General features: G+C 42.1%; 1 protein-coding gene across 4 annotated transcripts in view; it reads left to right on the top strand.

Moving 5' to 3' along the window:
* Positions 1 to 16,343, top strand: part of ZNF831 (zinc finger protein 831) — an 83,509-nt gene that overhangs the window by 49,840 nt on the left and 17,326 nt on the right. For 3 of the 4 annotated variants that reach the window (XM_089513710.1, XM_089513709.1, XM_089513708.1), the window contains exon 2: positions 11,492 to 15,646. The exons of the other annotated variant lie outside the window; for it this stretch is intronic. In XM_089513710.1, coding sequence (XP_089369836.1) covers positions 11,528 to 15,646 — 4,119 coding nt within the window. In that variant the 5' untranslated portion in view covers positions 11,492 to 11,527. The remainder of the gene's footprint in view (positions 1 to 11,491; positions 15,647 to 16,343) is intronic. 4 annotated transcript variants of the gene reach the window in all.

Genomic DNA, 16,343 nt, shown 5'->3' with positions numbered 1-16,343 from the left:
CAGCGCTCCCTAGCGGGGCGGTTAACCTTGTTTGTCCCCTGGGAGATGGTGGAGGGGTCCCCCCCGCCCCCCGGAGAGGCCTCCCTCAGCCGCGGCAACTGCGGCTTGACTAGGGGGAAGGGCATCCCCCAGTTGGTGGCGCCCCGGCCCGCCGCGCGGCCAATATGGCGGCGACCATCGGGGCCGGCGTGGCTAAGATGGTGGCGCCCATCAGCGGCCGCATGGCCAAGATGGCCGACTTCCGGGTCGACAGGAAGTGGGCGGGTCAACGTGGGGGCAAGATGGCCGCCTCCATAGGCGACCGGCATGAAGCCTGGGCCCATCTGCCGGCCGTCCCTGGCTCCCTGCATCCCCCACCCTCCAGGGAAAGGGGCCCCAGGCCACATCATGAACGGGGACCCCCCCGCGAAACGCAAGCCCCCCCCATGCTGGTGGCACGCATGCAGGGTCACTGTCTCCCCGGGGGCCCCCGCAGACGTGCGGTGCCTCCCTGGCGAGGAGGGACCTGAACCACCGCTGCATCTGCGGCGGTGGGGGGTCACTTACGTCCTCCTCGCTGTCCTGGGGTGAGTCTGGTGAGGGCTCCCCATCGTCGGACCCTGGCCGGGTGGTTTGGGAGGCCCTGGCTCCGTCAGTGGGAGGGAGGGAGGGCTCCTCCGGCTGCTGCGGGCGCGCTTCTGCTTCCGCTGCTGAGGGGGAAGCCGCGAGGCGAGCAGCCGGCAAAGCCGGGGCTGGCCTGGGCTGGACGGAAGCTAGCTCCCCTAAAGCCCGCTCATCGTCGCTGGTCATGGCTGGTCCAGCCATTGGGACAGGGAGGGGAGGGAAGCAAAGAAGGGATTTTTTTTTCTTCTAAGAAGTGGAAGAGGGAGAGAAGGAAGAGAGGGGAGAAGGGGAGAGCCAGGCAAGTCCAGGGGAGCTAAAAATTCCAATCTTAGAAAGCGAAGCGGAGATCCGTCCTACCAGGAGCGAGGCAGGAAGAAGACTGGAGCTCTCTGGGGTGGCCCCGCCCACAGGGGCGGGGCTGGGCCCCGATTGTCTCTTTTGTTTTCTACCTGCCTATCAGGAGCCTCGTGGGCGGAGCCACCCGAAGTCAGGATGCTCGCCCCTTCTCTGCTGGGAAACCAAAGCTCCCTATACAGTTCAGATGGTCAAACACTAATCACAGATAAAGCTTCCATTCAGGACCGATGGGCTGAACACTTCCAAAGCCTCTTTAGTGCCAACCGAGTAGTCCAAGATTCAGCTATTCAACAGTTGACACAACAACCGACGAAGAAAGACTTGGACATAGCTCCCACTTTGGAAGAAACCGTTAAGGCCATACAGCAGATGAAAAACGGCAAGGCTGCCGGGATTGATGGAATTCCACCTGAAGCTTGGAAACATGGAGGTCATGCACTCCATGCTAAACTCCACAAACTCCTTGTGAGTTGCTGGGAAAAAGGCGAACTGCCATCAGATCTCCGAGACGCAGTCATCATCACCCTGTACAAGAAAAAAGGAGCAAAATCGGATTGCTCGAACTACCGAGGTATAACACTGCTCTCCATTGCTGGAAAAATCCTTGCAAGGATACTGCTGAACAGATTAGTTCCTTGCATTGCAGAAGAACTTCTTCCCAAAAGCCAATGTGACTTCAGAGCTAATAGGAGCACTACAGACATGGTATTTGCCCTCAGACAACTGCAAGAGAAATGTAGAGAGCAGAACAAAGGACTCTATGTAACATGTGTCGACCTCACCAAAGCCTTCGACACTGTGAGTAGAAAAGGTCTGTGGCAGATCCTGGAACGACTAGGATGCCCACCCAAATTCCTCCAAATGATCATCCTGCTACATGAAGGCCAGCAAGGTCAAGTCAGATATGGCGATGCTCTCTCGGAGCCCTTTCTAATAACTAATGGTGTAAAACAAGGTTGTGTTCTTGCTCCAACTTTATTTACAATCTTCTTCAGCATGATGCTCCAAATGCTACGGCAGATCTCAAAGAAGAAGACAGCATTTATATACACTACCATACTGATGGTAGCCTGTTTAACTTAAGCTGCCTGAGGGCCCGCACTAAGACTCTAAACTATCTAGTCCGTTAGCTGCTTTTTGCTGACGGTGCTGCCCTCGTTGTCCATACTTGTTTTGCAGCAGCTGCAGAGCTCTTTGGGCTGGAAGTCAGTCTGAAGAAAACAGAAATTCTCTACCAGCCAGCACCACAGGAAGAACACTACCATCCCCACATCACCGTAGGCACATCTGTGCTTAAGTCCATCCAGCAGTTCACCTACCTGGGAAGCATCATCTCCTCAGATGCCAAGATTGATAAAGAGATCAATCACAGACTGGCAAAGGCATATAGCGCATTCAGAAGGCTTCACAAAAGAGTCTGGAGTAACAAACACTTGAGGCGAAGCACAAAAATCAGTGTGTATAGAGCCATTGTACTGTCTATTCTCCTCTATGGGTCTGAAACATGGGTCACCTATCGCCAACACCTACGACTCCTTGAACGCTTTCATCAGCGCTGTTTACGCACAATTCTAAATATACACTGGACTGACTATGTGACAAATGTTGCTGTCCTCGAGCAAGCAGGGATCACCAGCATTGAGGCCATGCTATTGAGGACGCAGCTGCGTTGGGCAGGACACGTTTCTAGGATGAAGGTCCATCGCCTCCCCAAAATAGTATTCTACGGTGAACTCGTCACGAGTCAGCGTAAGAGGGGCGCCCCAAAGAAGAGATACAAGGACTCCCTGAAAAAACATCGGGAGGCATGGAGATTCACTATCCATGACGCTGCAGCCTTCTTCGAAAGCTCACGCCGAACGAGCCTCAAAGAGAAACGACAACGCAGAAAGAACCGCAATCTGGAAACATCACCCAAGGAGACTTTCTTCTGTGCTTTCTGCAACCGGACCTGTTTATCCCGAATTGGCCTTTTTAGTCACCAACGCACTTGTACAAAGTGCGGGATGAGTCCTTCCTGAATCTTCGTTCGCGAAGCAAAGCCAGAGATAGAGACCCAAATTCAGGAGAACCTTGTCATTAGCTCGATTTCATGCTCTTCCAACAGCAGTGCTGGAAGGGAAGTTAGGAAAATTCCTCGTGAGTTATGACTATGTCCCTGTGAAACTGGTGCTATTGAAACCACAGCCCATGTTCTTTTGTATTGTCAGTTTTATGAGGATATTTGTCACCAGCTGATTACCCCTCTTGTAACCAATTTTTCTGGCCACACTGACATGTTTTATTTACACTATTTGTCGGACAGCCAGAACTCAACTGTCATACCAAAGGTAGCAAAGTTTTGTTACATTATGTGTAAAAGACGTCAACAGATGGTTGGTAACATCTGATGTCAGATGGAAGAGATCATCTCTGATTTTTTATCAACAATTGTATTTTACTTATTATTTTATCCATTTCACTTATTTTACCTATTTAGTCCACTTATTTTAATTTCATTATTTTACTCTATTTATTTATTTTATTTTATATTGGTCAATGACCAAAATAAAGATTGATTGATTGATACAATAAATAAATAAATAAATAAATAACTCTATGATTCTATGTTGATCAAGCTTTCTAATACATAAAATAAAGTTTTACAGTATTAATATGGTAAGCAGGATTCAAATGTTTTGATTAAATATTTAATGCAAAAAATTGATTTAAACCTCCCCAACCTGTTTTTTATTGGGTTTTTTTCTAGCCCTGGTGAAGGAACATATTAATTCTGTATAGCTGAGACATCTTGGAATAAAGAAGTGCCTTTTAGAATAAAGAATAAAATATATTCAACTTAACCAATAGACTTTGAAAAACACCCCACTTTGATTTTTAATGCATTTAAGAATGCTCCCTCACAGGAAATGAGGAAAGTTAACCACTAAGGTCTGGTTTTAACATCTGGAAGTTAGTAAATAATGCAAAAGTTAATATTAATCAGTTCCCTTTCTCTGCAGTTAATTAGCCCTTTCCCAAGGTTTATATATATATATTTGGATTAGCCTTCTTATGTCTGGGAACCGCAATTCTCAAATCATTTGCCTGGACATAATTAAAGTTACCACCGTGAAAAGTAGAGAGAACAATGTATTTTTTGAAATGGGCTTTTCTGTTTCTTTTGTGTTACAAGAAATATATGGTTGAAGTACTAAAATGAAACTTGAATTCTGTAAACTGAATACACATTCCTGCATGCTACTGGAGCCTTCTCCCAATTAAAACTGGTGAAGAAGCAATGGAATTCATAGCCTTAACATTCTTTCCCTGGTGTGCTTGACTTAGTCTCTGTTAAAATGTTGGTATGTAATATTATGAGGTGAATTTTATGCCCATTGACTGTGAGATGTAAAAAAGGAATCTGATTTCTTTGTAAAGTTTATCTTGGATTACATGTGTAAGAGTATGGAAGTACCATAAATGCATATCTTCCTCTCATCTCTGTGGCAATGCATACAGCATGTGTTATTTTTAGACCTTTCCAAAATAATCAATCAAGATGATTGAACTATGCACTTAAACTGCTTTAGCCTTTAGAGTGGCCTGAAAGTTTGACAGCAGACCACAAAAGTTCCACCCTTAAAATGTTTATTTATCTGGTCCTAGACTATGCAAGTCTTAAATCTCATGCAAATCTCATAACCACTGCATTTATGAATTGCTTCCTAGAGCTGGAGGCCCTAAAGATGGTAGTATACATGTTGATAACCTCAAGCTGGACTTCTGGAATGTACTGTACATTGGGATACCTCGGTACCAAGTTTGGAAACTTCAATTAGTTCAACACTAATTAAACAAACTGAACAACCAGATTGGTTACTGGTACATCTAGGAGTGATCGTATTGCACTAATATTAAAATTACTCCACTGGCTGTCAGTTAGGTTAGGCTCATGACCTACCTGATTGAGTCTATCCATCTGGTGTGTGGTCTTCCTCTCTTTCTGCTGCCCTCTACTTTTCCTAGCATTATTGTATTTTCCAATAATCCATGCCTTTTCATAAATGAGGCCAAAGTATGACAGCCTCAAATGAATCATTTTAGCTTCCAGGGAGAGGTCAGGCTTGATCTGTTCAAGGACCGATTTGTTTGTATTTTTGGCTGTCCATGGTATTCTCAGCACTCTTTTCCAGCACCACATCTCAAATGAGTTTATTTACTTTTTATCCACTTTCTTCACTGTCAGCTCTCACATAAATGCATGGTGATGGGGAATATAATGGATTGGATGATTCTAACTTTAGTGCTCGGTTATATATCTTTACTCTTGAGGATCTTGTCTAGTTCTTTCATCACTACCCTTCCCATTCCGAATTGTCTTCTTATTTCTTGACTGCAATCTCCTTTCCGAATGTTTGGTCCAAAGTACGGGAAAACTTTATTTTGATTTCCTCATTGTCTAGGTTGACAACACACACACACAATCTCAAAAGTAACAGATGAAGCAGTAACAAAAAACAACATGGGAGGGCTTAGAAGACATCATTGGAAGACCATGCAAAATTTTGTGACTGAAGAAGGGTGACTATACAATAAAATTCTGGGATTTTCAGAGGGAGAAATGTGTTTTTCCAGGTCTTCATTGCTAGTACAGTGGTCTCCTGCCTTACACGGGGGATCCGTTCCGGACCCCCTGTGTAAGGTAAATTCCACCTATGCTTGAGCCCTATTGAAAATAATGGGGCTCGTGCAGCAGTGCGCCAGAGCGCATGCGCCCCGGGCGCATATGCCATACAGAAAATGGCAAGGTGCTTTCAGCATAAGCTCCCACGTGTGACGCAGCATCTGTACGACGTGGGCACACTATACTTGGCAGAGACAAGACCTGAATGTACTGTCAAAATATCTTTCTTTTATATCAGCCATTTTGAAGTTTTGGTCCTTCAGATGGTTTTAACTTTTAACTCCCTAAATCTCCAACTGTTGGCTGTGTTGCTTGGAACTTTAACTTAGAGTCCAAAACATCCAGAAAACCAAATGGTGGGACTATTACTCTAGATCACATTATCTCTATTGGGTTCCAGATGGACTTATGGGAAGGCATGCAGCCTAAATAATTATGAATGCTTTTGTTTTTTGGTCGTAAAGGACTGTTGATGTTTTTGTTGGGCATAAGGAATTGTCAGTACAGCAGGACCTCTCCAGCTGTTGGCTTGCCATCCTCGGATTTGAACATCTGCGGACAGCAAGCCCTGTTGTCCCAATTGGCAGTGTGTGCATGCAGCTGCACTAATGGCCACAAGAATGTTGCGCCCCTGTCAAGGATAAGGGGACTTGAGGTCCCACATTTTTTCGTATCTGTGGGGGAGGTCCAGAATGGATCTTCTGAAGGCCCGATTATAATAAGGCAGTCTAGTGTAAAGAGGGCTTACTGTAACACATTTTCACCATATAGGTGTCACTTATTTACAAGATTAGGCCTTCAGAAAGTCATTCCTTTGTGCCTATAATCTGAAGGGATTCTGTCTACCAGGATAATTGTAACTAGAAGCAATCTGTGTACCAGGAGTGTTTGTATGAGTCATTTCTGGCATGTGTTTCACTTATTCCAGTGGTTTTATTTTTAAAGTGTGTGTCATTCAGACCATTGTTATCCATGTTGCATTGTATCAGAGAAATGCAAATATTCATTCACTCCACTGCTAAAGCTTTTATAGGTTCTTCCGCTCATCATTGTCACCATGTTATTTTTTCCCCAGTGCATGATGTACATACGCAATTCATTCAATTATTAATTACAAAAATGTGTATTTTCCTAGGTGGGAGATCACAAAGTGGCCTGCAGGTTGTCCCATCCCCCAGTGCCAACAGTTTCCCCTCAGATGTGCTCACAATCTGAGTGATTGGGCAGATGAAAGGTGCAGTTAGAAGCCAAATGACATTTTATACGAATAAAACGTAAAGTGATAAGAAGTGTGTGGGCCACACTGTAACACAGCTTGTAAACAAGGGGCCCTGGTAGGTTGAAAGACAATAGACAAATGCCTTAAATAAATAAATGATAAATTCGTCTCTATTCTAGTAAAGCACAGCAGCAAACATTGCACCCAATCAAGGCCTAACACAAAGGATGTTTAGTGTCATCATGTGATACCTACAAACAACATGGAGGTAGAATTATGGGAAAACTGAAGCTTTTTCTCAGTGCAGCTCCGATAAACTGCCTGCTGGTGTGTGCTTTCTTACCTCAGTCCCCCAGTGCTTGCCTGATAGAAACAGCAGTTGGTGGCATCAGTTATCCAGCTGAGCCACCATTTAAATTTTCTACAATATTACAGATTAGTGCTGTGTCAGGGCACTGTGACATTTAAATGTTGTTTCCCAGCTCACTTTGTAATTCTTCAATCTTTTAAAACTGTTACACTGCTTGGTGCTCATCTGAGTGGAAGCCTTTTCAAGAAGGATCCAGAACATAGAATCATAGAGTTGGAAGAGACCACAAGACCATCCAGTCCAACCCCATTCTGCAATGCAGGAAATCTCAATCAAATCATCCCCGACAGATGTCCATCCAGCTTCTGTTTAAAGACCTCCAAAAAGGAGACTCCACCACTCTCCAAGGGAGTTTGTTCCACTGTCAAACAGCCCTTACTGTCAGGAAGTTCCTCCTAATGTTGAGGTGGAATCTCTTTTCCTGGAGCTTGCATCCATTGTTCTGGGTCCTATTCTCTGGAGCAGCAGAAAACAAGCTTGCTCCATCCTCAATATGACATCCCTTCAAATATCTAAACAGGGCTATCATATCACCTCTTAACCTTCTCTTCTCCAGGCTAAACATCCCCAGCTCCCTAAGTCGTTCCTCATAGGACATGGTTTCCAGACCCTTCAACATTTTAGTCGCCTTCCTTTGGACACACTCCAGTTTCTCCACATTCTTTTTAAATTGTGGTGCCCAGAACTGGACACAATATTCCAGGTGGGGCCTGACCAAAGCAGAATAGAGTGGCACTATTACTTCTCTTGATCTAGACACTATACTTTTATTGATGCAGCCTAAAATTGCATTGGCCTTTTTAGCTGCCGCATCACACTGTTGACTCATGTTCAACTTGTGGTCTACTTGGACTCCAAGATCCCTTTCACACGTAGTTTCATTCAGCCAGGTGTCCCTCATCCTATATCTGTGCATTTCATTTTTCCACCCTTAGTGCAGTACCTTACATTTCTCCGTGTTGAATTTCATTTTGTTAGCTTTGGCCCAGCTTTCTAGTCTATTCAGGTCATTTTGAATTTTGATCCTGTCCTCTGGGGTATTAGCTACTCCCCCTAGTTTGGTGTCATCTGCAAATTTGATAAGTATGCTCCCAATTCTGTCATCCAAGTCATTGATAAAGATGTTGAATAGCACTGGGCCCAGGACAGAGCCCTGTGGGACCCCCAATATTGATGGTGGAAGATGCTGAAGTTCCAACATCTAATAAAGGGTTCCCTGTATTCTACTGTGTCATTGGTGGTACCTGCCTCTTTATAAAAGAGTCTTAGGTCCTGGCAACTCATGCCTGGGTTAGTCTAGACTAGGATGCCTCGGGGCATTGGTGTCCTTTGCCAGTTGGCCAGATTTCAGTCTACCAAAGCAGAACTGTCTAGTTTGTCTTGTCTGTTTTGTGTAGGGGCCTACTACTATGACTAGATTTAATAGACCCACCTTTCTTAATGTACCCTCCAGATGTTTTGAAGTACACTTCTCACAAGCCCAGAAAATGTGGCCGATGGTGAAGTCTGGGCAGGACATTTAGAGAATTATATGTTTGGGAGGGCAGCAATGGACACTTTTATAATTAGTTTTGTAAATATACTTTAATGTTTGTTGGGTGTGGGGGTTGTTGTTGTTTTACATTTTGTACATTGCTTTGAGTGACTCCTCTTTTTGGAAGCAAAAAGCATGATATCATTTGCTTTAGTTGTTAAAGAAATGTTGTTTTTAAAGTAAATCTGACAATCCTTAAGTCTCCCCACTCCTACTACGAGGTTCATATTAAAATAAAAAGCAAAGGAATGGGGAAAATATCATGGTGGCCAAGTGTAATACTTGATTTTGTCAAAACCAAAACTTTGTCTTAGTTACATTGAAAACAGGTTTTTATCTTTGAGATTCAGCTCCGACATTTAGTTCCTTCCCCCCCAGGGATTATTCATCATGTTTCAAACCAACTAATGCTACAGTGCTTCAGCTCTGTGTACAACAGAGTCCTCTTTACTGATTTTGGACTGGCCATATTTAAGGACACAGGAAAAGCATGCTTGGTTAAACCAAAGGTCCATCTTGTGCTGTATTTCCTACAGTAGACCACAGACACTTCTATGAAGCCCAGAAGCAGAGTAATTGCTGGCTCCCTCTGCAGCTGATACTCATTAATGAAGCACACTGCCTCTGTATCTGGAAGGTTTGCTTAAACATCCTGGTTATATGATTCATCACTTGTACCACTTCAAATTACTAGCGAACATGACTTTTTAAAAATATTTCTCTATATAAGGAAACCCATACAAAGAGGAAATGACTGTAATAGGGAGGAACATGTCTCCCTGAGAATCTAGTTTGTTTACCTACTGGGGTTGTTGTTGTTGTTGTTGTTGTTGTTGTTGTTGTCATCGAAGGGACCATTTAAGAATAGAATGTCCCATACACGTTTTGAAGTTGTACAGTGCACTGGACAGTCTCATTCTGCTGAAGTGATAGTTCAGACCACAGTTGGTATGTAAAAGAAAATGATATCTGTCCTGTAAAAGAGTCTTCAAAACAAACACAGCATCAGATTCAGACTGAAATATTTAAAAACACCAAATGCCACAAATCAAGATAAAATCAGGTTTGTTTGTTCAGAATGCTGAACTACTAAAAGTTCAGCTGCTTCATGCCACCCATGTCACCATTTAGTTTGGCATTTACTGAAAATCTCCTACGTAAAACTGTGAACCCATGATCTTGGGTTAATGCTGGTCTTTGGGTGGGGTGAAACCACAGGGAAATGTCTTGATTTTTTCATATAGTGATGGCATCTGTTAATAGGAACACAATTATTTCCCCTTTATTTACACATACTTTACTCACTATGTGCTTTAATGGTTTTTGATGAATTACAGGGATGCATGAGTATGGTGGAATGCCAACATGGATACAAAACAGCTTGCCAGATCTTATTGAGGCCCCTGTCCTAAACATATTATTCATAATGTGCACTATTATTCAGCAGTAAATGATTTTATGTTTGCCCCATGGTATATTTCCAAACTGCTAATAAATGTGATTCAACCTAATCAGTTTCTATTTGCAACTGAGGTCTATTCAGCGGCAGGATGGGGAGAGAATTAATGATTCTGCAGTGGCAGGTATTTGTATCATGCTTTCTAAAAGGATCCACACACATTTTCTCTTGTATCTTTACAACACTGCTGTACTCTAGCAGGTAATGTTGACATCAGTGGAGCTTCTCCCTGCTATAACAAATGGGTAAAAAGGGGAAGAGTATGGCCCTCCCAGACCTTGATTGTTGCCCATCCTTGTCATATGGCCAAAGTATTTTTTTTTACCTGAGAGAACACCTTTCTAGGAAATTCTAGGTCATACAGGTCAACTCAATGGTCAGCATCTGATGGAGGTTGACCACAGAATTGCTCTGGAGGACCTACAGATGCCCAGAGAAGTATTATCTCTAGGAATTTCTGGGTCCTCCAGCATGAACTTTGGGAGACGAATCATAGAATCATGCTGGAGGACCTAGAAATAATCAAACCTGCAAATGTGGAGGGCTGACACTCTGTGTGTGTGTGTGTGTGTGTGTGTGTGTGTGTGTTTTACAAATAATCAGATAGCCAATGTTAACAATTAAGGCACATAAATTAACTTTTTATTTAACAGTCTTGGAATCATGTAGATATTCATGTAGATGTTCATATTTTTAGTCCAAAAAGGCATATGAAATATATTTTGACTTGTAAAAATGGATCAGCATTATATTGACTGCATATTGAATAAGTAGATAAATTCACAGTGTAACTATAATCTTTAGATGCCTCTGTTTTAGCCTGACATGTTTCTGATTTTACAACATGTAAGTGGAAGTCAAGTAACCATGGTTCTTCTTTTCAGAGGAGAAGCTGCTCTGAAGAGCACGTAGCTAGAATTACCTATTTATGACATTTCTAGCCCTGTTTTCTTCCACTAGGGAGACCTCAGTGTGATGTCAAAATACAAATAATATAGAAAATATGAAACATGTTCAAGGTAACCTGCAGTTATTAGTAGTCTAGGATTGTTCATTAAAGTGTTCTAATCATTATGTGACCAGCATGATTTGTGTGCTTTTGATGCCTTTCAAAAGAAAAGCTCTTAGAAACTGTCATAATTTAATTACGTTATAATACTTATATATGTTTGTGGATAACCATGCAGCCAACCTCCATAATTATAGTGCTTATTTGTTTTGAAAATGGGAAAGGGTGTTAAATTCAAATACCGTATAACTGTTTCCCTGTATTTTCCCCACAGATAACTACCTACAACGTATTGGAGAACATAAAAGAAATGGAGGGACAGAGACTTTCTTGTCCCCCCACTTCACTAAATGAACAATCAGTTCAGCCTGCCTCTTGCTTTCAAGCCATACCAGCAACACCAAATCTGTCAATTAGTCCAGTAATTTTCCAGCCTGAGCAGGCACTTTCTCAAACTGTATACTTAAAAGCTGTTACAATACCACTTTATCAACCCATCCAGTCAGAATGCCTTCAGCCAAGCCATGAGCTACTCACAAACCAAACCAGCCTCACTTTAGACAGCAGTAATATACCTTTAATTCTAAACCCGCTTTTACATTCAGGAGGAGCAGATCATCTTCAGACAGGCATTCAAAAGCAAGCCGGAATAATAAAAGTAGTTAATGGCTTATCAGTTTTGCCACAAAATTATTCTCCATGTCCACCACTTGGAAGCCCAGGGAAATGCAAAAATGCTGGGAAGTACCTCTGTAAACACTGTGGGCGTGATTGCCTGAAGCCAAGTGTTCTTGAGAAACATGTGCGCTCACACACAGGTGAGAGGCCTTTTCCATGTACAACATGTGGCATTGCATTTAAAACTCAGAGCAATCTTTATAAACACAGGAGAACTCAAACACATGTCAATAATGCCAGATTGCCCTCGGAGTTAGACAGCAGTAGTCCATTAGGAGAGAATGAGAAGGTGACTGAGAGCACTGGATCCCCCCAGAAAACAAAAGCAGCTGATAGAAATTGTGGCAACACAGGAGCAGTAATTATACATGCTGCTTCAGACTCCACTTCTACAGTAACCAGTGAGAAAGATCCTCTTAATACTGCATCACAAGCAATTAATGGTTTATTCCTTGTATCTGAAAGTCAGTGGATGGCAGTGAACAATTCCTGTCATGGAGGAGTATATCAGAGTGTCCTTGAGAAAGAAGCCATGAAAGATACAACACCACCACTCCAGAAAAGAAGGCTCCAGGAGCAAAGGAATCAAGCTGTAAGTAAACACAGCCAGCTACAGAGACAGCATGCCACGTATTCAGAGAAGCTATGGGACAGCAGATCTCCAGATTACAAGCTGAAGAAATGTGAAAGTACTGACTCGGGTTATCTGTCTCGCTCTGATAGTGTGGAGCAGCAGATGTTGTCCCCCAGCCCTCTGCAGAGTCTTTGTGAACGAAGCATTGAATCAGAAAGCGATGCAGCCATTACCAGTCTCAGGTGTACCACAGGAAATATGTCAAAAGTAGATTCTGCTGAGAAAGCAACAGGAGGTTTAACATTAGAAAAAAGGAAGTTGGAAGAGCATATCTCAAAGCTAATTTCTCATAATAAAACTGTAGTGGATGATACCCAGTTAGACAATGTTAGGCCCAGGAAAACAGTTCTATCTAAGCAGGGCAGCATTGATTTGCCAATGCCTTATACATACAAAAACTCTTTCCATTTTGACATACGTCCTCTTGACTTAAACAAGAAGAAGACTCTTTCTCAGTGCACAGCCAAGTCTATCTTCACAGCTGTGGAAAAATCCAAGCCATTGTTTTTTCACTCAGTCCCCACTCAGTTCTCAACAACAATAGATTGTGTTCCCGTTACCAGAAGCAACTCCCTGCCTTTTATTGAGAATACAAGGAGAATTCAAGACCAAGCGGATAGTTTAAAAGTACCTTCTTTTGCCAGAATACCACCAGACACAAGTGCTACTTTGTTGCCTAGCAAAAAATTTTCTGCAAGTATGGCAGGTTTTCCTAACAGTCATCCTCGAGCACTTGTCAGACAGGCAGCAGTAGATGATTTGCCACCAAGTAACATGAGTGAATCCTCACCCTCTTTGGAAGAGATGAAAGGAACTAAAAAGTCTGGACTTGGAGTAGAAGGAACAAACACAAAATATAAGAAACCGAATCAAAGAAAAATGAAAATGTTCACTCAGGAAAAATGGCAGGTCTATGGAAATGAAACGTTTAAGAAAATCTATCAGAAAATGAAAAGTAACCAAGCCACCAAGAAACCAAATGAAAACAAGATAACTGATATTTCAAGCTTCCAGTTTGGTACTAAGGATATAGCTAATCATGATGGAATTCAGAGAAATGGCAAAAGCTTTAGAACTGGAAATTTGGTTTCATCCCCAGTGACCATTTCTACAAAACTCAGTACAGAGGAGTTGGATTCATCCCCAGGGACCACTTCTGCAAAAATAAATACTGAAGAGTTGGAAGGCTGTTCCATTTCTAGTCCCCCATCACACACCTGTGCTTCCTCACAGGAGAGTTTAGGCAGCTTTGCAGAATTTATGGCAACATCATACTCAGTCAGTAATTGTGAACAAAGTGAGTTGACTAAAATATTTGTTGAAAATAGGTGCAAAGAATTGTGTGTTTCAAAACAAGACCCAGTTGGCAACAGTAAGGTCTTGCCCTTAAGTACTGGTTGTGAATTGAGTTTCCAGCTTCAGCAGACCACAGACCAAGAGAACGGTAACTCCTTAAACATTGGTAGTCTGCAGGATAGTGGCTTAGAGGACACATGTGCCCAAGGGGAGTTTGTTAAATGTGTGCTGGGACATGATGATAGTTCAGTTGCCAAAGAAGATACCATTGGGAAAGAAAGCTTTCAACTTGCACAGGGGGGCTTATTGCCCAAACAGTGCAACAATAGTGAAGCAGTTCAGGAACTTCCAAAGTTACTCTCAGAGAGAAAAAAGCTAAAGGTCGATAAACTGAAAAGGAAAAAAAGTATGTTAACATCCAATTATGGTCCCAGTAGCTCAGTGGAGAGAATTGTGGAATTGCTAGACCATTGCAAACCTATTGATGTAGTTACTTCAGAATCAATAAGACACTCAGTTAAAGAAGAAAAGCAGGCATCATTGGTAGGATTTAATACATCAGATAGTAGCAACATGGAATGTGAAGAGTCAATTCAGTGTCCAATAATGACCTCTAATTATGTTGCTAATCTTACTGATACAACAAATGTACTTGAACAGTTTGAGACTGAGGGGAAAAAGGGACACACTTGTGGTTTGTATGCTTCACAAAAGCTGAAAAACCAGCCACATCCTGTAATAACTGGGACAGAAACATCATCAAAGAATGGAGATGTGGCACGAGCACCCACCCCTGCTCAGCATCTGATATTTGATCAAGTAAATCCCCATTTAAAGAAAAATGACTTTCTGCCAAAGTATATCTTAAAGTACTCACAACACGGGAAGACTACAGGATTGCCACTGATTCTTGCTGGAGATCCTGAGAATGTGACCAACATTTCATTTCCTGCTAGTAGCAACAAGTCACTTTGCTCCAGTTCTACAGATGTATTTTTGTGCCCACCTGCTATCCTAGAAACAACCAGCATTACAACCACAGTAAACAAAAAATATCATGTTCAAAGGTTCAGGCAGAAGGAGAAGATAAAAGATGTATGGAAAGAAGCCAGTAATAGAAATAATTTGGATGCTCAGAAGTTGGCACAGGAAAATAATGTGAACACAATTGTTTGTACATCACATATTCCAGGGAAGAAAATATGCTTTACAACTATGTATACAGGAGGTTTTTTCATATCTTCAGACATTACTGGGCAGAGTTCAGCCCTACAGTTCATACACTCAGGGAACACTTCAGTGATATCAGTTTCATCATTGGTTGAAAGTACACTTTTCTGTGGAAATAATGATGAGAAGATCAAGGAATGGCAATCGGATATTAACCCTTTTCAAAGATTTCAGGACCTGCCTACCTGTACCATGGATAAGCCTAGATGCCTTTGCCATTCCTCTAATATGTTTTATTGCCATGTGTTCTGCTCTCAACACAAAGAAGTCCATACTTTGCCTCAGTTAAGTTCTCATGCAGGAAACTCAAAAGTCCCAAGCATGGATGTATCCTTCCCAACTCTAAATGCTGAGCCACAACTGACCTGGTGTTGCTTAAGTAAAAACCTTCCTCTTCCTATTGAACAGAAGGAGAAGAGAGATTCTGCTTATTCTTCCTTGCACACCTATATGAATGAAAACTTAATTTCAAAATGTAACCGCTTCTTTTACAAAATGAAAAATGCCAGGAAGGCTGCTCATGCAGGCTTTACAACTGGAATGCCCCAAATGGCAATCTCCTCTGTTTCTCCAAGACAGCAGATAGAGAAGGTAACATTGTCATTCTCTTCCTATTTAAATATTTAACAGAAAGTTGTGGCATTTTGCTTAGAAGAAAATGGGAGAACAGAGGTCAAAGCATGTGTTCATATTTCGTCTTATCAATAGTAATACTAGCAGCTTGTGATTGATTCATATTCTAAGTACTGATGCTATCTCTCACAGATGATTGATGGAAACAATTGGTTGAACTATTAATGTTAAGGGATATTATTCAGTCCTATTCACTATCTCACATGTAATACTATGTGGCTAATTTTACTATACATATTCTCTTTATTCCATTAACCTCATAAGGTGGAGTATATAACATTTCAAATTTTCAAAGATCAAGCAAAAAAAAAAAAATCTTGTGATACCTTTAACACTGTCAGATTTATTTTAGGATGGATTTTATTTTAGATTTATTTTAGGATGCAATTAGGCAATTGCAATCTTCTTTGTGGCTTCCGTGACTTGTACATATGGGTCATTCTGTACCTGCAGTGAGATATTTGAAAGGTCTTAGAGCTGCATTTTGGTGGTAACCCTGCCCCTGCATGCTTATAGGCTTTGTGGTCCTGCTAAAACCCAGTTCTTTTTTTGTCCACCATTGTGGAAGGCCTCAGGAAGTCTCAGCATTTGGCATTTATCAGATTCATCATTCATTTTCAGCTCATCTATACAGGGGCCTGTGGCCCTGGAGACA

This window comes from Sceloporus occidentalis, unplaced genomic scaffold, assembly GCF_023333645.1.
Source record: "Sceloporus occidentalis isolate IW3139 unplaced genomic scaffold, rSceOcc1.0.p SCAF_3, whole genome shotgun sequence".
In the NCBI taxonomy this organism is placed as follows: Eukaryota; Metazoa; Chordata; class Lepidosauria; order Squamata; family Phrynosomatidae; genus Sceloporus; species Sceloporus occidentalis.
Note: the sequence above shows the minus strand (reverse complement) of the source record. Positions and strands in the feature narration are given on the sequence as shown.